This window comes from Macrobrachium nipponense, chromosome 15, assembly GCF_015104395.2.
Source record: "Macrobrachium nipponense isolate FS-2020 chromosome 15, ASM1510439v2, whole genome shotgun sequence".
NCBI classification, from domain to species: Eukaryota; Metazoa; Arthropoda; class Malacostraca; order Decapoda; family Palaemonidae; genus Macrobrachium; species Macrobrachium nipponense.
In genome coordinates this window covers 24,045,709-24,067,099 of record NC_087208.1, presented here as the reverse complement: position 1 = coordinate 24,067,099, position 21,391 = coordinate 24,045,709, and the positions used below count along the sequence as shown (strand labels likewise).

At 38.2% G+C, this 21,391-nt stretch overlaps 1 protein-coding gene across 1 annotated transcript in view; it reads left to right on the top strand.

The window, feature by feature from the left end:
• LOC135227033 (MLX-interacting protein-like) overlaps window positions 1-21,391 on the top strand; it is a 233,092-nt gene that overhangs the window by 106,822 nt on the left and 104,879 nt on the right. The window contains exons 5-6 of the mRNA XM_064266822.1: window positions 8,629-8,794; window positions 12,647-12,742. Coding sequence (XP_064122892.1) covers window positions 8,629-8,794; window positions 12,647-12,742 — 262 coding nt within the window. The remainder of the gene's footprint in view (window positions 1-8,628; window positions 8,795-12,646; window positions 12,743-21,391) is intronic.

Here is a 21,391-nt window from a genome sequence, read left to right as displayed (position 1 = left end):
TATAATTCATCATTGATGGATTTGTTTTAGGAAATTTTTGTAGTGCTAATTGGAGTGGATTGTGTAATTTACAGCAATTTTAAACTTTTAAGCAAGTATAAAAGTTCATTTAGTGTTTCTCTTTACTTTTGGATGATCTTGAAAAAGTAGATTTATCATTTTGAGTTTATGTATTAGCAAACTCATTCATGGATACTGAAACAGTCATCTGGAGAGTTTACTATACAGGCAGTCCCCGGTTTACGACGGGGATTCTGTTCTTGAGATGCGTCGTAAGCCGGAACATCATCGAAAATCATCAAAAATCCTAAGAAAACTTTACTTTGAATGCTTTGGTTGTATTGAAAACTATGCGAACTGCATTTTATGGATCATTTTGCCTTTTTGGAGTCATATTTCTTTTGCCGGATTGGCATCATAACCTTCGTAACCCTGGGAACATGCGTTGTAAACCTGAAAATAATTTCTGATGAATGTAATTGAAAAGCGTTGTAACCTCAGAACACCATAAACTGAAACCACGGTAAACTGGGGAATGCCTGTATGTGTTCTGTTTATTCGCAGGCAGGCCTCATGGCTAACTGCCCAGTTAGCCAGCAGTTGCCAGTCTTCATTTACTGGACTCTTATGTGAAATTATTGTTTGCCTACCATAAAATCTTGAAATTGTGAAAATTTCATTTCATTTAACAATTTTGATTTTATATAACTGTTACCATTTAAAACAGCCAACCAAGAATAATGCCAACCATGGCTTGGTAAAACAAAAGTTATCCAGATTTAACAGTAATGCATTCTTTCTAGGCCTAATCAGCATAAAGCTGTTTGTAGAAATAGTAAGAATAAATTAATGTTTTTATCAATGAAAATTGTTTTGTAACACTGTACATACTGTACACTGTCCCTTCAAGGCCTTTGTGGTAAAGGTTAGATCAGTGCAGTAATGAATTCAAAATGGAAACATATTCCAATGCACTGCCAAAGCCTCTTAGGTTGGAATCCTGGACTACTGTACATTTTTTCCTTGTAATTATACATGTAAATTTCTAATTAGCAAGTTCAATTTTGTTTGTGTTGTCTCTTTTCAGTCTTTACTTAGTTTTGTTACTACGCACATACCACGCACATTCTTTTAAAAGATGAAGATACTATTTGATAAATCTCTTATTAGGGTCTTTCATGTTTTAAGCCTTATATTTTTAATATCCACAGAATTTTTAGTTGTGTTTATTGTGCCTTTTCCATGCTTTGCAAAAAACCATATAGTTTTAGCTGTATAATTTATAAATAGCAAATGGTAAATGTAGTTCAGAGGATCCAGTCAGTTGAAGAATGCATTGTAGGCAGTCCCCAGTTATCAGCGATCTGGTTTTACGGTGCTTGTCTAGCGGTGACCATAAATGGATTTTCAGCACTGCTATATACTGATCCGCAATTATCGGCTCCGGTAACTGGGGATCACCACTGTTATTGCCAATTTTCTGTTATCGGCGATTTACGGTTATGGTCACACCATCGGGAACGGAACCCCCGCCGATAAGTGGCGACAACTTATATTCATATGAAGAATTATTTATTTTATTTACAGACTTGAATGTACGTATTATGTATGACTGCTATTGTAAAGATTCCCTTTAGCACTGTTGTAATTGCTGTGTTATACTCATTAAAGTGACTCTCTCTCCTCTCTCTCCGTCTCTCTCTCTCGTCTCGTCTCTCTCTCTCTCTCCGTTCCCTCTCTCTCTCGTCTCTCATCCTCTCTTCTCCTCTCAGTCCAGAGTCAAGCCGGATAAAGTCCAAAGTGATTAAATGAAAGGCAAATGAAGGTAATAAGCTTTAGAGTAATGTGGGCATTATAAGTGCTTGTTTGGTGGCCTAACCAATCTTCTTCATGTTAATTAACAAATTATGTCCAGTAATGTTTTCAACCGCTTACAGAATAATCTCTGTTAATGTTATGTCTTTTCTGTTTTGTCTGTTAGAATTTGATTTGAGTTCATCCTTTTGAAGGTTTTACAATTTAAAAAATTTGCAGACACTTTTGTATGATTCCATCTAGGCACCTGTATACATATTACAGAAAGAAGAGAGAAATCAGTTTATAAAGAATTATTAAATACAAGAGATTAGAAATAATCAGATATGTATATGGACCAAAGCTCATAGCAAGAATTAGGGAGAATGTTAAAAAATAAAACACCTAAGCACAGTAGTAAATGAATGAAACTAAGTTCAGCTAAGGGAATTCTTACATGGACAGATTAAACTTACCCCTAAGTTTGTCCATTTGTCCTTCATTCGTTGTGTCTGTCTTGATTGCTTTGGCATTGCAACTCCTCAAATAAACCATTGAAGGAATTCCTGTCAAACTTGGTGCTAAGGTAGACCATCATACCTATCTAGTTTATGCATGAAAGCAGTTCAACCTTCTGTTTTGTCAATGTGTCTGTTGCAGCCACTTAATTATTGAAACTCCCAGTACATACATGTTTAAAGGGACACACACACACACACACACACACACACACACACACACACACACACACACACACACACACACACACACACACACACACACACACACACACTCTGATCCCTCTATGGTTGAAGGGATCTCAGCCAGACTAGATATAAAGGTAGACTGACATGCATAGATGCACAGAGAGAGGGCGTCAGTCAGTTTTGCTGGTTATCATTATGGCTATCACTATATTCGAGTATGAATGCTCTGGGATGTCGTTACTGATGGGTTCTTATGTGGTTAATAAGACCAATTCTCAAGTCACATACTCTGTCACAACTGGGGCATGTGTTGTTAGGTGGGAGTAGAGGCTGTGGTTGGACCTGATGAGCTTGTCTTGCAGCTCTATGATTCTCCAGATGAAGCTTTCTGTTATCTTCATAATTTTTAATTCCATCTTTCACTTAAGCTCTCCAAGCAGATCACTCCAGTGCATCAGTCTCCCATGTTTTATAGTCAATGTCACATAGTTTTAAGTTGTCTTTGAATCGCTTCCTTGGTTTGCCAACATTTTGAGTCCCATCACTTAGCTCTGAGTATACTCATCATATAATCACAACTCACAAATGCAAGTTTGAAATGATTACATAATCATTATTAATGAAAAATAAAATTCCTAAGGTTTTTTTATACCCTTTTAAAATGGTTGCTAAGCTCTTTCAAGAGCCTGCTTTATTCCCATCATCAGTTGCTGTCCCCTACCATCAAGAAATGGGGCGTAGTTTTCTCTGGGTTTGTCCATCAGTGTGTTTGTCTTACGTACCATGTTATGACAATTCGCTTTATGCAGTTCAAGGCCATAGTCATGACCTTGAGCTTCAAAATAAAAGTAGCTGCCATCTAGGGATTGGTGTTTTTTGTATGCATGTTGGCAGGGGAAAAGTGATGGATTTTTCTACCTTTGTACGAACCTTAATCATGGTGTCATCCCCATTTTGTGAGTCAGAATACTTCTAGTAAGGAGTTGATTTGATGTTGCTTATTTATGTTGCAACTAACTTTATGTCAATTCCAGTGCTAGGACAGTACACTGTAGAATGTGCATAGCATTATAGTTGTGGCTTAAAATATGAACCCAAACGGTCAAGTACATAAGTTCCCTTTTCTCTAAAATCATATTTATTGTGGTCTTCTTTTTGTTGTGATACACAGAGATTTATATTGACTAAAAAGTTGTAATAAATTTAATTGCAATTCTATCACAAATTCTCTATAACAACAAACAGTAGTTTTGTGTGCATGACTCAAGCTTATGGTCATTATATTTACAGAAGACTCATCTTTCAGAAGTGTAGTTAACTTGTTTGACAGAGTATTCACAATGAACACATAGATACAGTATATGATGCCTTTCCTTCCCTGCATAATACTCAGCTCTTATGTTGCATCATGAAGCTTTAGAGAAACGTGATATTCGAATGTTATTGAAAAGTTGTACTGTCGGCCAAAAAACTCGTGGCAGAGTTTCATAATTTTTCGTTCACCTGCCTGACGCACGATTCATGCCTTATTTATCTATTTTTCTTTTCAAAGATGGATGAAATCATGTGTAATGACATTAAAAACAGTCACTGATATCTTTAGAACATTATGTTATGTTATTGTGTAAAACTATTTTCCATATAGCAAAATTGACGTGAACGAAACGAAGTGATAAAAACGTCATATCACAACCATAGATATGCATTACCAAATAGATAGGAGACACCTATCACTAGTAGTATCGCATAAACATAGTCCTTAAATTATCATTTCAATATTAAGTTGAAGGTAGTTGAACTATTCCATTTGTTAAATTTTACAGAAAACATTGGAATCTCACAAAATGCTATCAAATTTAAAAACAAAAAGAAAAAAAAAACCGATATCTTAACAATGTGAACTAGGTGACCTCACTCTATTGCTTTTGATGTTATGTGCACGGGTATCTAATGTCAATGTGTCATTTATCGGTCTAAGAAACATCCTTCGATGAGCGAGAGAATTATTGCACTGCATTCGGTGCAAGTTTCTGTAGACGAGATATCAAGAAAGCTTAATAAACCGGAGAGAATCATACATAGATGAATAAAATTGTTTAAAGGACGGCAAAGTTTAGAACATGGGCCTAGAGGTGGAATACCTCGAAGCACCACATGAGAGCAAGACAATACAGTAGTGAAAATGTTGCTGAGCAACATTCATTTGTGAACTTTGAATTCTAGTGCCTCGTCACGACATTGCTGAACCAGGGATCATAACTAGCTCTACGCTTATGACTGGTGTCTGATGAATACTTTAGATGGAGAGGAAGAGATTTTTAAATCTACACTTGAAGTCTGATAGTTGTCTAATGAATAAGCAAACTTATCTTTGATGGATGAGAGATTCAGTTAGGCTTACTTTTTTTCTTTTTTTTATCGGTGGCCAGTGAATACCACGGATAGGGAGGGAAACGGTTTCAATGATGCATGCATTTTTTTTCTTCAAAACCTAAAGAATACATTTTATTGGGAGATACTTTACTAACATCGGCCTAATCCTTCCATCACTCCTATAAGCCACCTCCGCTCCGCTCTCTTCTACATCTCAGCGACTAGATCCGACTTCTCACTACGAACTCCACCTCGTGAAAGCATCACTAATGATAACGGTTATTTTAAAATTCCCCGCACCGACAACGGACGCCTTAAAATACATGTTTGTAAAACATTTTCTGTTCAAAGAAACTTTATCTTTCATTCCACAAAATGTGTGCATACCCTCGTGTTACACCCTGTAGCCGTCAAAGAGCAACCCTTGATTAAAGCAGTAGGTTTTTCTTGAGAGAAAAAAACAAAAAAAACATGAAATAGACTTAAACGAGAACGTCACCTTTCCTATTTCTTATTCTTTCAGCTGCTTATAATATGCTTATGTAAGTAGGTCTAGTAGTTATACATGTGAACTAATTTGAATTAATTTCTATTTAAAAGAAATATATAGCTACAGAAAGATCAACCTAAGAAAGCTTTAAGGAAAGTAAGCCTTTCTTAATGTATTCGTCAGTTTTGACTCCCACAGCTTTCCAAGGTGTCCAAATGAAACAGGATGATATGCAAGGAATTCGATAAAAATAAGAAAGAATTATATTCGTTTGATTTTTTTATAATTGCTTTTTGACTTTGAATAGCTAGGTCTGAGTTCATTATGTTAAGCAATTATTAAAAGGATAAGAAGAAAGGCGAACATGGCTAATAAAACAAGAATAACGGGAATAGTCAAATAAAGCAGATTTATATATATATATATATATATATATATATATAGATATATATATATATATATATATATATTGTATATATATTATTTATATTCGATTTAAATATTCATTAATATTACGTATCCGAGAGAGTATGCTGCTGAAAATAGACCTAGGCTTATCATGTGGGAAAATCAGAAGTCCAATTTAGGCCCACTAAACGTGTCATGCAAATTATTTTATTGATCAAAGGACAAAATTAGTTTAACTAAACATCGTTTTCAAAGAATGTTAACGCCTTGATGTATTATTTATCGGCTGTAGGAGACGAAATGACAACACTTCAGTGCAGTACGATATGTGAGTCAAGACTCGAGCGGCAGCAAAGCCAACTTCAAAATTTCTCGGAATGCTGTTACGAAGCTAGAGTTGAAAATAAAATTAGAAATCGTGGACGGTGGACCCATCGGTATATATTTTCCTTACTTTGCAAAATAATTATCTTTCATACGTTGAATAAGTCTACTCAGTTCAAATGTCATTTATTTCAAGTATAGCACCTTTGAAAGGAAATTTTATTTATTGTTAAGTAAATATTCTGGCACCTGCATATGGCAATATTTCCATAACGAACAATGAATTAAGAAACTACGCCAATTCTTTGTTGGCCGTCTGTACATCATGAAATTCTCTTTTAAATGCAAAGTCTACTTCTAGGGACCAGACCTCATAAAGTGTATTTTGGGATGCTCAGTAGTGTTAAATAATAAGAGTCATGATGGCATTGATAATTGTAATCATGACTGAATCATGTATTTGCAACAAAAACATGGCCATACCATTCAGAATAGCATACATCTTTTTGGTTACTGTATTGTGCCTTTATTCCTTTTGTATTCATGTTGGTATATTGATTTTTATAAAACTGTGGGATGATTTAAAAGTAAGTTTGCAGTTGTGAAACATAAAATGTCTGTTTCTGCTTTGTCCTCCATAATATTTATGCTCAAATTTGACATTTATGATAGATGTACTTTTGGCTTTCATTGAAGTGTGTGCATTTTAGATATCTGCCTGAAGTTTTCAAGTCTTGCCAAATACTTGTAAGTCTTGTACAAGTTGAGATGCCAAACCACCTTTTTCTACACTATTAAAGTGATTATACAAGTTAATAGTAAGATTTAGGGAAGTGAATCAGAAAGTGTAAAGCTAGTGGTCCCTCATGTATTAATATACAAAATACAAATCAACATACACATACTGTCTATCTAAAAAATATGCATATAATCTTGAATATCATAAACAATACACACTAAAACATTAAGATGAAAGTTTACAAAGTGCAATTTATACTGATGGCTCCAAATCTCCATCTTGTGTAAGATTTGCTGCAGCATCATCCAATGAAACAGTACAAATATTTTTACTTAACAGTGGTCCTGTTTTCACTGTTGTCATGTTAGCAATATACTCAAAAGTTGAGAGTAAAATATTAATTTTCAGAGGATTTTCAAATTGGTCTTACTCATTTGACCCATTGGTATTTGGTGAACTACCTACATGACTCAGTCCCAGAATACAGAACAACACTTACAATCAAACTAGCAACAAATATTAAGTTATGGAAACAAATCCTTGATAAATTTTGTCAGAATCTTCAACATTATCAGTTCATTTACTCATGAAATTTTTAGGAGTTGTAATTAATTAGTTCAGGTGTAGTGTATTTACAGTGTTGATGACATATCTCTATTGGCCAGTCTTTTTTGGGTTAAGAATGTTAACCAAGTAGCTTGATTAAACTGTTCTTTAAGAGTAATAAATACTGTAACAGTTGAGACTAGAATTTTCTTTTCCATTTTAATTATTTTTATTTTTGTATAATGCACTTAAATACATATGTTAAATCAAAATGGGAAGTATTTCCTAGACTTAATAAGGAAGGAAATGTTCCTTGAAAATATGGTCAAGTAGAGAGTGCCGGTACTGTCTTATCAAAGATCTTGAAAGAACACAAGTGGAATTATTTTTGAAGGATTGTATTTGATACTAAGGCCTTCAGTAGAACAAAACTCACTAATGTACTTGTGTCAAGAAGTTTATCTTAACTCAGTCGGAAGACAAGATCAGGGCAGCAGTAAAATATGTGCTTTTCCTCACACTTGTGTTGAAAGGGATTGTTCTTTCACTTGAAATTTCTTTAGTAAGAAGGATTCTGCATTGCATTAAAGTGTCTATTCTGATATAAGCTGAACACATGGTATTTGGTTTGTTGTAGGTCTTATTCTAATATTGCCCTGAGAAGGGATTTGCATTTCTTTATGTTTGTGTGATTAGCCTTTTGATAATCTTATTAACCGTAAAGTTACTGTTACTTTTATGTTATGTTAAGGTATTGATAACTTCAGAATTTTAATAATTGTATAGCCATTTTAGCAAGACCAAAGCTGGCATGATACTCAGTGAGTGATGTGGCAAATATTGGAATGCAGTTAGTCATTTCCCATTGAGGAATTTTTGTGAACTTTATGGTATTGTCTTGGACATTGCAATACTAAGCCATTATATCTTACCACATTTAAACAAAGATTTTGAGACTTTTGACTTGAACCTTTTCCTGTGCTAACATTTGTATTTTGGGCCTGAATGAATGCTTTCCATTAACAGTATATTAAAAGAAATATGTTTACTTTCCCAAAATATTTGTATTTGCAGTTAGTTTGAACATTTTTTATACAAATTTGTAACATAACTTGAGGAATAGTGAACATTTTTTATACAAATTTGTAACATAACTTGAGGAATAGCTTGGGTCTCAAGATGACGTTTGTATTAATTTCAATATTATTCTATCAGGATACATTATAATGTGTTTCACCTCATTTCAGTCAATATTTGACCTGGAAGGAATGGACTTCTCTAAGCCTTACTCAGGATTGCAGATGTCACTTGATGATGGTGAATTCCCAGAGTTTATGGATTTCACAGATGTTCTCTTCTCATCACTAGTTAGCCAACCACAGCCATTTGCCTTTCCCAACCCGAGGGAGATTGGTATGTTAGTTGTGTAACATTGTATATAACAGCCAGATTTCATCTAGCCTTAAGTTAGTTGATATAGCAAAGTACTTGAATAAATATTAAGTGTAGAAAAAAAACCTTTATTGCTTTTAGAATAGGATAGTGATTGGTATGGTTCCACAAAATTTTAAAAGACCCAAATGCATGTTGTGTTAAATTGCATAAGAAACCACATTTACTTCATTTTGTGATTAAGTTTTTTTGGTATCCAAACAAAAGAGGGGAATTGGGGACTTTTTTTGGTCTCAAGTAATGCTGTAATATGCAGTACTACAGTATATCTATTGTTAAAAAAAATATTCTTTTTGCTTATGCATGTTTACTCCATAAACTACAGTTCTTTATATCTTAGCTCCTTTGTTTCAGTAACTTTTTTTTTTTTTTTGCCAAAGTTTATTTGATGTTTTCCTTTCATCTCAAGATATATGCTCGTTTTAAAATTGGATGCTCACTGCTGTTGTGTATATATTAGGCTTTAGAAAAGTAGTCAAAATTATGTTTTGGATCCATAAAGAAATAGATGAAAAAAGAGTCAAGGAAAGGAGATAGCAGATGTAGTTGCAATGTGTGTATGTGTTTGTGAATAGGATATGTAATGAGTGATGTTAAGTGATGATAGGAATGCTGATGGGAATATCGTTGCTGGAGAGATTGGGAAATAATGAAATAACATGGGCAGGCTTAGTAAGGAGAGCCATGATTGAGATGGTATGGGCATGTGTTGAGGATGGATGACAAGGAGAAAGTGAAGAGGGCTTGGGAGGAACCTGTTAAGAGGAAGATCAAGAAGGAGACTGAGAATGAGATGGCAAGATTAAGTGAAAGAAGATATGGAGAGGAGAGGTTTGGTGGAGGATGATGCCTTTGATAGAAGGCATTGGAGATGGTGCATCAGGCAACCGACCCCACAGTATATGGATAATGTTGGGAAAGAAAAAGAGAAGAGTAGAAGAGATATGAAAAGAATCTGTTTTGTATATGAATTGCTTGTGCAATGAGGACGGAAATGATGTTGGAATATTAAGATATATAGTGATACTTCTGCCTGTATTGAGGGGCTGTGAAAGTGTCTTGCACAGGAGGTTTGTGATTTAAGAGTTGAAAGATTAATATTGCCATTACTACTACTATATGTCTTTATTTAAAAAAATTTCTTTTTTTTTTTAAATCCAGTGAAAGTAGATGCAATTTAAGCCTTCTAGGGAGTTTTCCATATCTTGTGTGCCACATCTCACCAGGTTTGCTTTTCATTCTAAGATTAAGAAAAGGTAAATTAAGACAACATCAGTATTTTGGGGGGGAACAGTCCAGAGTATTTCTGGTATTTTTCTTTGAAGGTGCTCTAGATATATTAACTTTGCTCAAAAATTAATTTACCTTGCTGTTTTGTTTTTTAGACTTTTTGAGGGTATGAGACATCACAGCAAATATTCCTTTGGGAAATGTTTTTGAAATTTAGAACATTTTATTGTTTCTCTGTTTCATAAAGTTTTCCTTGCTTAAAGGAATTTAAGTAACTAGATTTACAAAGGTAGTATAAGTCTCTATTTCTGTGTTGCTTAGATAAGTGGGCTTATTTTATAGTCCATTTATAAAATTAGGAACATGAGTCTAGATATAAATATCTCCTAATTTTATTTTTTATTAATATAGATCCTGTGGTAGGGGTGTAAGAAAACAACCATTGTAGGTCCTGCAAGTCATAAAAGGCGACTAAAAGGACAGCTGCTGCCTTGCAGTCTTACTTTTTAGTTAAAGGCTAGGCCCACCACCAATGACTATGGAAACTGCTGCCTTGTAGTTGTACTTTTAGTAAAAGGCTAACCCTACAGCCAATAACTATTGTCATTGACAGCAACGGCATGTGGGCATAAAAACCCCATTTGCCAAACATTTAACCACGCCTGATGATACCTTTGATAGAAGGCAGTGGAGAGGGCACATCAGGCAACCGACCCTTTAATGTAGGGATAACAGCGAGAAAGAAGTCTAGATATTAATATACTGGATCTTAATGCCAGGCAAACTTTATTATAATAAGTGTCACGAAATTGATATGACTGAATTGTTCATCCCAGGGTGCAGTTTACTACGTACAGTCTGTTTCTTTCATCTGTCGACTAACCAATGTAGGTTTTAGGTAGATGTGGCAATATGGATAGTTAGCTCAAGATTGGCTAATAGTATGAATGTTTCTGATATTGTTGGCTTACAGTAATAAAGATGCAAACTATTTCTTTAGCAAAACATCTCATTGCTTATATATAGTACAAATAATCCTCACACCCTTTATCATAAACAGGCTGATTTATGTAGACAGTATAACAATACTGTTCAAGCGTGCAAAAGATGAGCTTGTATCAAATACTAGTCTATGCAGATCAAACAGAAACAAACAATGGGCTTTCAGTAATTATGCTTTATTTCATTTTAGATAAATAAGAAGATATCTGACTTTAGGAGTGTAAATAAAAGATATTTTAATTTTCTGTGGCTTGTTAACTATATAAGTACTGTTGGTAAAGCTCTAAATATCAACAGATGATAAGTAAAGTTTTTAGCTAATTTTGGGGGAAAAGTTGGAATCCTACTAGTAATGAATGAATTAGAAAGTAGATTTTTAGGTCCAAGTTTTTTAGCTACACTTCAAGATGGATTTTAAGTTCTTGAATAACAGTATGTAGTGCATAAGAGAAGTCCCTCTTGGCCAAAGAGGGTTGAGATTGGCCATTCCACCTTATAAACAAAGAACCTGACCCAGTGAGAGGAAGAGTTGGTTTCGTTCCTGAAATGAAATGATGTAGTCCATGTTATTAGGGGAATGGTTCCTTATTCTACACAGTCCACTAGATATGGCTGAATATGAGGTGCTAGAATTTCAAGATAATATAGAATCTTCATGAGCTTACTTCAGATAAGTGATTTTGCTCATTTCCAAGCTGAAATGTTATCTTGCCAAACGTCACCAAAATACCATTACTGAAAGGTACCACTTGCTTGAATTTTCTGGGAGCTGGAGAACCAGGGTGTTAATAGTGTTTATTTTGAATAATTTATTTAGATCAAAAGTACTATTTAACCTGTGTCTCATTATGGGTCACTAATAACCTGTGAAAATTATCTGGATCAATGTGAAAAACAAATTAACAGCATCTTAGATGATTTTGCATTGGTCTTTGCAGCATAACAAAGGATAACAATTGAGTTCATGAGTAACTTTTTCAGTGATTTTCATTCTGATATGGTTATTATAATGGCCATTCTGTTTTCCCACTTATAGAAGGAGCTATGGGTAATGTGGGGTAAGAGAGCCCAACTCAAAGTTAGCTCAAATATGGTCCATGGTAAATTGAGACAGGTTTCAGGTGATTAAGCTGAATGAGGATGCAGTACAGATCATTGTAGATGTAGGATGTAACAAACTTGTCGGCTGAGCTCTTTTGGCGACGCCAAGTGTCATAGTAACACTTGATAGTTAAGAAATAGGAAGGAACCAGGAAGGATAACCTTTTTAACCTTTCATAAGGTCCAAAGAAACCGGTTATTATTATAGGATTTTACCAAGGAAAGTCAAAATGTGCTTAATAAATTCAGCTACTCATCACTTAAGCTGTGAATCATATTTTGTATTAAAAAATATTTGTACTTCTAGGTAAATTTTTTTTACTTCTTTATACAAATTAATAGGTAGTGTTTTGCACACATACTTTTGATAGATGATTATTTGCTTGGTATGGTACTGCAATGGTTATTTTCCCATAATCTGTAATTTTTTTCATTTGTGTTCTACCTTATTAGTTATTGTTTATCTTTCCATTTTTTCAGCCCGTGGAACTGGAAATTCTGATTTTATTCAGCCTGGGCTTATTCAATTGCAGCCAAATCTGGAAGATATTATGGACATAGTAGAACCATTGCAAGGTAAGGTATTAATCTTAATTGTGTAAAGGTAAGAAAATTGTGTTCAGCGATTGATTAGTTTTTTGGGTTTTGCTTGTTCTTTGAGGTGTGATGGTTGAAAGCGCTGTGGGAGAAAGAATATGTGACTACGTATATGTTTGCAAGGTTGTATTTTGTTTGAATGTAAGGTGGTGTTTTGTTGTAAGTGCCTTTATTCTTATGATGAGTGTTAGGATACCATTTTCTGAAAAGTGTGTTTTCACTGATTTAGCTCGCGAAGAACAAAAAGATGAAAACATCTGGTTATCTAATAAGTCCCTTCATGTTTTCATGAGTATATTAGGTGCTTGATGCCATCCTAAGTAGTTTAGCAGTAGCTGTTGCTGTAACAAGAATAGAGTTGCTAATAGACAATTTCAGTTTGTTTATTATAGCACTTGATTAATTTTAATTTTAAGAGTATTATGCTTGTTACAGTTTCATTTAGGTAAATGAAGAGATCAATACAAAGATGAAATCAAAGCAAAGAAAGCAATATTATATATAAATATATACGTTATATATATATCATATATATTATATAATATATAGATAATATATTATATATATAATGTATATATATCTATAGTATATTCCTATAATATATATATATATATTATAGTTCTATATTATTTATTCTTAGACAATAATCCTTTGCAACAAAGTTCTGTTGTCTTTGTTCTTTTGAACCTTTTCATAGGTTTTATGAGTAGGTCTACATTGCCAGTTGTTTGATGGCTGTGAAAAAATATGTTAGTTTTTTATTTACATATTACAATGTATGGAACATAGTACATATGTATTGTGTTATTGTTTCATAGATGTGAAAAGAATATTAAGGTCTCTCTGGATGGTGATCTTTTGTGATGACTTAGGCATAATCTTTGAATTTTTAAGAGTGAATTTTGGTTTACTAAGGGAAGAAAAAACACAACTCTTTTAAGAGAATACTTTTTATTAGGAAATCTGGTATTCGAGTGTTATGAGTATTCACTGTTCACCTATTTATTATTATTAATAGGGGTTAGTTTTTCCAGACCTCTGAGTCTCAAGTAGACTCTTCTCGGGCTGGTGTTTACCTATTTAAAATGTGATCTTGACCTTTAATAGTACTAGTGCTAAGAATGAAAGTGAAATGGTCTCATATTTTGGGGAGAAGATTATTTTTCCATCATTTTATGGGGAAAATTTATTTTGGCATCATTTTGTGGAAAAAAAAGTTTATTTCTGTGTCAAATGTTTCTTTGAAGATGCATTAGTAAGTTTATTTTACAGTACAGTACTATAAATCGATACAAATGGAATACAGGAGGGAAGATATTGTTGAGGCAGAAATTCTTCTTGTGTGCTTCCCATACCACAATTAGTGGTTAGATGTCTAAACATTTTTCTTTCACATTGGGAAATAAATGTGTGAATTGCATACAACTCTTGTGTCTTTATAAATTGTACATACATGTAGTGGGGCAGGTCTAGTATCCAGGTAAAGCTTAACCAACTATCTAGTCCCAAGTCTCAGGTCTGCATGCATTAATCATTTCCCTGACTGCTTTCCATCATATGTGTATGTGATGCATGATTAATATTTTTCTGTAATAGTGTAGCTATGATTTTTTTATTTCCTCTCTTTATGATACTATTGAAATGATAGACAGAAATCCAAGCGCTTTTGTCTTTACTAAGACACTATATTCAGTTTTTACATGCTTTTTACTATACGATACATTGTAGTTTCTGTTAGGGTTAAATCTATGTTTAGGTTTGTGACCGTGTGATATCCGATAATCCTGGATTATCTCTTTATTTTACCCTTTTGACAATTAACCATCTGGTATTCTTGATCTTGTTGTTATGCGGTTACTTTCTTTCCAACTGTATTTCATGCATTCCTTGACAATGTCTTAGTAAAGACAAAAGCGCTTAGATTTCTGCCTATCATTTTCCTGTGGTATTTGCTTATTTAATGAAGTCATGTGCATCTACTGTGATTTTTTAAGAATACCTAATATATGTATACATATGTCTTGCTTTGGCTCAAGAGATTGCTTTAAGAGAAGGTAGACTACTCCAAACCTACTTAAACTTCTGATGATTATATTGAATGAGGGTGAACGACCACTGAGGTAGGGAAAGCCACTGGCTACCATATTGTAACCCTTTATTATTTACCTTGTAGGTGTAACCATTTACATTGTGCTTAGAGTAGCACATTATAGTAGAGGGTACAGAGATAGGTAGACTTACAACCAGGTAGGTACTGCTATAGGTTCCTCAGTTTGCTCTCTCAGCTGCCATGTTGCTTCCTGCCTCTTACTTTCATCAGTTCAAATTTGGTTTGTTCATACATGAAACAAACCTGAGGTCTTAACATTAGGATTTACTAGCGCCAAGCTGGAAACCGGTAGAATTAAAATTACACTTGTGAGATCCAGGACTAATGCATCTATACAGGTCCACGGGGCATGTATACCCAGAATGCCCACGGCTACCTGTGACCCATCAGTTATTTTCCTACCGCCTTTAAGATAAGACGTGTTACTGTCTATCTCATTTAAAGCCGGTTTTTCAGTTTGCCCGTTCTTTATCCATTTTCAATTTTTTTTTTTTGGTTGGCACATTCCTTTTCTTTCTCCAAGTGTGATCAGTGTGTGGTAAGAGTGTATACGTGGTATGATGGAGAATTTTGCCTCAACATCGGGATCGTCTACCGTTTCGAAGAGGAGACAAAGGAAATGCCCAGGAGTCAGTGGCTTTCCATGTTCTAGGTTCCTAACTTCGGTGTCGACGGATCCTCATCCAACGTGTAGTAGGTGCAGGGAAAACGTATGTACGGTTACTAATCCGTGTTCTGTTTGTCGCGGTTGGTCGGTGGAACAGTGGAAGAAGTTCTATGGGAAAAGCCAATACAAAAGGAAGGGGGTGATGCCATCTTTGGATGACCAAACCTTACCGGCTTCTTTTGTATCGGTAATAAACCAGGCTGCTCCATATGTTTCTCCACCTGCTTTTGAATTGTCTCATACCCCTTCGGTTTCTCCTAGCGGTTCTGTATCGGAAACGTCAGGGGGGGCCTTGGGTAATTTTATGAATAATTTGCACTCTCCTTTGTTCCCAGCAAGTAGAGGGGGAGATCCGCCATCTTTGTTCCAGGCTCCTGCTACTCAAGCGCATAGGTTAGATGGTACGTGGTCAGCGCTAGGCCTACAGGCGTACCAACCTTGGATGGTCTGCTTGCGCATTATGTGACGTCACTGGTTCAGCAGGGTCCGGCAGCGCTGAATGTTCCTCATCCCCCGGGCTTGCAATTTATGGGAATTAATGCCGCGGCTTCACCATCCCACTCAGTATTTACAGCGATGCAGAACGTGGGAGGTAGTTTGGCAGCAAACGTGCGGTTGCCAGCAGAAAACCTCTCAGTCTCTCCGTACGAGAGGGATGACGTCACAACATACGTCACACTGATATGGCAGGCGTGATGACGTCACAGACCGATTCTCGGCCTTTTTCGCTGCACCCAGACGCTAATACGCCTTCTGACCCGTCAATGCAAACTGTAATGCAGAAATTACAGGATATAGAGAAGAGAATGAATAAGAGAGACAAAAAGAAAAAGTTGTGATTCGCCTTCTCTTCGTCTTCTTCCTCTAGTTCGGCGTCATCGCTAAGTCCGATAACGTCACGGCGAGCGCCAGTCAAGCGTTGGAGGAGGATTCGGGAGTTCCTGGCGAATCCTCGGGCTAAGAGGAGAAGAATCAATTCTTCCTCTTCTTCGGACCAAGACTGTCATTTCCAAGTCAGCAAGAAGGTCGGAAAATCAGTGGCTATTAAGCACAAGGTTGGCAGACCGAAGCCGTTCGCAAGAATCCGAATAAGCGAGAGAGGTGACGGCCGGCGAGCAGCGGCCGAGGCGGAGTTGCCAGTTCGGATCGCAAAAACTGCGATACCTCTGGTAAAATCGACGTTTGGCGGCGAAAGGTGCAGCAGAGGATGGAATGCAGGTCCCAGTTTCGCCCGTAAGGCCGTTCAAAATACGTACGAAGGACGATAAGGCTCCTATTAAAAGTACGAAAAATAGAGAGTTGGCAACCTCGGCGGATTTTTAAGTTCGTGGAAGGCAGTGTCCGTCTGGATAGAAGGTCGAGGCCGGGCTCGCCGACGCTCGAAAACGATGCCAATGCTAATAGAGACGAACTTATCTCTGTCTTAAGGGAGCCTTCATCTTGGAGATCTAGACGCGAGATTCTCGCCTCTAGATCCGTGAGCAGAGAAAGAGTGAGACGTTCTCGTTCCCCTGCTGACTATCCGGGATCGAGCCAACAGCGGCCAACAAAGATCAAAGAGACCGCGGCCGTAGGGGCAGGCGGATGTGGAATTCCGGGCCGTCTGTCAGAAGATAGAGGCGAGACAACATCCCTTGTGACGGAGAGTGGTACACTAGAGCCGGAGGAAGGAGAAAACCAAGAGTTTCTGGCCTCGTATGCAGAGGTTATTGATTTGATTCGTCAATTCAATAGCCTTTCGGAGAAGACAGAAACACCGGCCAGTATGCTTCCTCCTGGAATTGACATGGCGTTTGGACTAAGAGGGATACCAAGGTGTCGTATGAATTGCCTTGTTTCGAGTCATGCGGAATCGGTCTTGCAACACGTAAACGCAAAGATTGCAGGGAGGGATAATTCCTTAAGATCTAATAGATCATTTAAATTTATTCCCCCTCCAATGATAAAGCAAAGGAAATATTATACGACACCGAAGGTCCCTTTGCTTGTCTAGACAAATGAACCCTAATGTTGTAAGGTTAAGGCCTGGATTAACCTTGGATCAGGTTAAAATGGAGTGCCCTTCGATGACGTACCAAGACGGCTGCTACGTTAGAATCAAAAGATCTTCTTCTGTCTTTCAGGCTGCTTCCTGGTTAGACCTTTGGTCAACAGCAGTGGCGAAAATTGCATCCTCGGAAGCAACAAGGAAAGTAGTGGATGAACCATTGTTCATTAGATTACTACAGTCAGGTTCCAAGGCGATTGCGTACCTGACAAACGTAAGTGCCAATGTTTCGGCAAATATCCTGCTAATGAGGAGAGATGCAGCATTGGCTAGACTAAGCCGCAATATGGATTTGGATTCCCTGTTAGCAATGAGGAATGGGGATATCTTGGTAATCGCAACTGCTGTTGCCAGAGGTCATACTGGAAGAGGCGATAGATAGAAGAAGGATGGACACTAACGATAGGTTGGTGCAACAGGCAGTTAGGAAAACTTCTAAACAGTCCAGACTACTCCTTTGGAGGGAAGACAACAGCAGATGTCTCGGAAGAAGACAGTGAGACATAGCATCCCTAATAGAGTCACAAGACCCTCTTCCCCAAAGAGGATAACTCATCGGCCCTTTCACAATAGAAACAACAGAGGAAGGGGCAATAGGGGAAGAGGGAGAGGCTCAAGAAGATAGGATGGGTGCCCCCCATCACTCGGCCACACCAGTGGGGGGTTGCCTGGCAAATCACTGGAAGGTGTGGCAGGAACTAGGGGCAGAGCATGGGTGGTGGATGTTCTCAGGATCGGGTATTTGATTCCGTTCAAGGTAACCCCGCCCCTGACAGATCAACCATTACCCCACGTCACTTATGCCCACAAATCTCAGAAGGCCACTGTTCTGCAGGACGAAGTGAAGATGATGATGGAAAAAGGAGCTGTGCAACAAGTATGCAGTCTGACAAAAGGCTTCTACAGCAGAATTTTCCTGGTACCCAAAGCCAACGGGGAGTGGAGGACAGTAATAGACCTGTCAACGCTGAATCTGTTTATAAGGAAAAACCAGTTCAAGATGGAAACTCCGAAAACGGTTCTACAAGCAGTCAGAATCGGAGACTTTATGCTGACAGTCGATCTAAAGGACGCATACTTTCAGATACCAGTCCATCAGTCTTCAAGGAAATTTCTCCGCTTCAGTCTTGCAAGGGAAAGCTTTCGAATTCAAGGTCCTGTGCTTCGGATTGACAACGTCTCCTCAAGTTTTTACAAGAGTGTTCACCCCCGTGTCGGCGTGGGCGCATGCTCAGGGGATCAGGCTAATAAGATATCTGGATGTTTGGCTGGTGATAGCAAAGTCCAGGGAGAAATTACTCAGGGACAGGGCGGCCCTCCTGCAGCTTTGTCAAGCCTAGGTATTGTGGTGAATCAGCAGAAGTCGCAGTTGGATCCAAGTCAACGTTTGGAACATCTGGGAATGGTGATAGACACCAACACAAAGCCAAAGTATTCCCGACAGACCAAAGAGTAGAGAAATGCAAACAAGTGTTGAATGCCTTTCTGGGAAAGCAGACACAGCCAGCAAGACAGTGGCAGGTGGTGCTGGGAATCCTAACCTCCCTGGAGAAGCTAGTACCACAAGGAAGGCTACACCTTCGGTCCCTACAATGGAGGATGAAGGAGTTTTGGTCACCAACAGTAGATCACCCGTACGAGCAAATTCCCTTGTCGGCAGAAGTGAGGAAAGACTTGCTGTGGTGGGTAAACGACGACAATCTGACAGTGGGTGTCCCCCTTCAACAATCCTCCCCAGACCTCTTGCTGTTCTCGGATGTGTCACTAGAAGGCTGGGGAGCCCATATGGAGGAGTTGATGGTGTCAGCAAAATGGAGTTGCAAGGACAGAGAACTCCATATAAACGTGCTGGAGTTGAAAGCAGCTTTTCTGGCTCTACAAGAATTCAGGGAGAGAGTAAAGGGACACTCAGTGGTATTGATGTCAGACAACACCACAGTAGTAGCTTATATAAACAAGCAAGGAGGCCTAGTTTCTCGGCAGTTACATGTGATGACAGTTCAACTTCACCAGTGGGCTATAGAGAACCTGGTAGACATCAAGGCCAGGTATATTCCGGGAAAAAGAAACATAGTGGCCGACAAGTTGAGCCGCAGGATCAGATTCTGGGAAACGGAGTGGTCCCTACACCAACAGGTAGTGGACAGGATGCTCATGTTGTGGGAAGGACCGATCATAGACCTATTCGCAACCAGGTCAACAAAAAGTTGGAAGTGTATTGTTCAGTAGTCCCGGACGCAGAGGCAGTAGCAGAAGATGCGCTACAACACCCCTGGGACAATCTGGACGTATACGCATTTCCTCCATTTTGTCTAATCCGTCAGGTTCTGAACAGGGTAATGCGGTCTCAGAACCTCAAGATGACCCTGGTAGCTCCGTTATGGCCGAAAGCAGAGTGGTTTCCAGACCTACTGGAACTCCTAGTAGATGTGCCAAGAGAATTACCTCCGTGGAGCAACCTTCTGTGTCAGCCTCACGTGGAGAGGTACCACCAGTCGGTGAAGTCCCTATCGCTTCACGGGTGGAGACTGTCAAGTATCTCCTCTGAGAGCGAGGGTTTTTGCAGAAAGCAGCAACTCAGATGGCAGGTAATATCAGAAAATCATCTGCGACAGTATACCAAGGAAAGTGGTCAGCATACTGTGATTGGTGTCTTAGAGGGAACGTGTCTCCACTCGGTACCACTATTCAGCAGTTAGCAGACTTTCTGATATATCTCAGAACAGAAAAACATATGTCTGTATCTGCAGTAAAGGGGTACAGGGCGGCTCTAGCCTCAGTCTTACGAATGAAAGGAGTGGACATATCGTCTTCATGGGAGTTGGCCATGCTGATGAGGAGCTCTGAACAGTCATGCCCACCAAAGGAGCTAAAAGCCCCAGATTGGGATCTGACCAAGGTACTGAGAAGTCTGACAAAACCCCCCTACGAACCACTAAGGCAGTCCACGGATAGGAGCCTGACCCTGAAGACAGTCTTCTTATTGGCCCTGGCTTCAACCAAAAGGGTGGGGGAGCTACATGGCCTCTCATATCTCATAAAGCACTCGAGAGGTTGGAGATCAATGGTATGTGAGTTTGTCCCAGAATTCGTGGCCAAGACCCAAAATCCAACAATAGTAGACGGCAGATTCGACTCCTTTACCATACCTTCCTTGGCAGACTTTGTAGACAACGACAAAGCTGAGATGCTCCTGTGCCCCGTCAGGGCACTAAGGGAGTACTTAAAGAGAACAAGGCACCTCAGGCCGGGGTGCCAGAGGTTGTTCGTAAATACAGGACGGAACAAGAAGGAAGTGTCCAAGAATACAATATCATTTTGGCTAAGGGAGACGATCAGAGATGCTTATACGGCAGAAGACAGAGGGTCAGATAGCCAGGTGGGAGCTAGAGCTCATGACATCAGGGGTGTGAGTGCTTCCCTGGCATTTAAGAAGAAACATGTCTGTGGATAAAATTCTGAAAGCTGGTGTGTGGAAGCGCCAAACAACTTTCACCTCATTTTATTTGAAAGAGTTGCCCATAGATCCTTGGACACCTTTTCCTTGGGTCCAGTGGTGGCGGCCCAACAAGTGATATAGTTCATCCAGTGCCCCTGGCGGGTCAGTTTGCGTCTAGTCTAAGATGAAGGTATGAAAGTAGAATGAATGGGATGACTGGTCTTTTTTCTTTACTACTTTCTTCTACTCCTTTAACTACGGGCAATATGAAGGAGAGTACCGTCATGTGCTGGAACGGACTAGATGCAGGTGAGATGGTCAGCCATACTGTGAAGCTATCTTAGCTGATGATATACTTTTCAGTA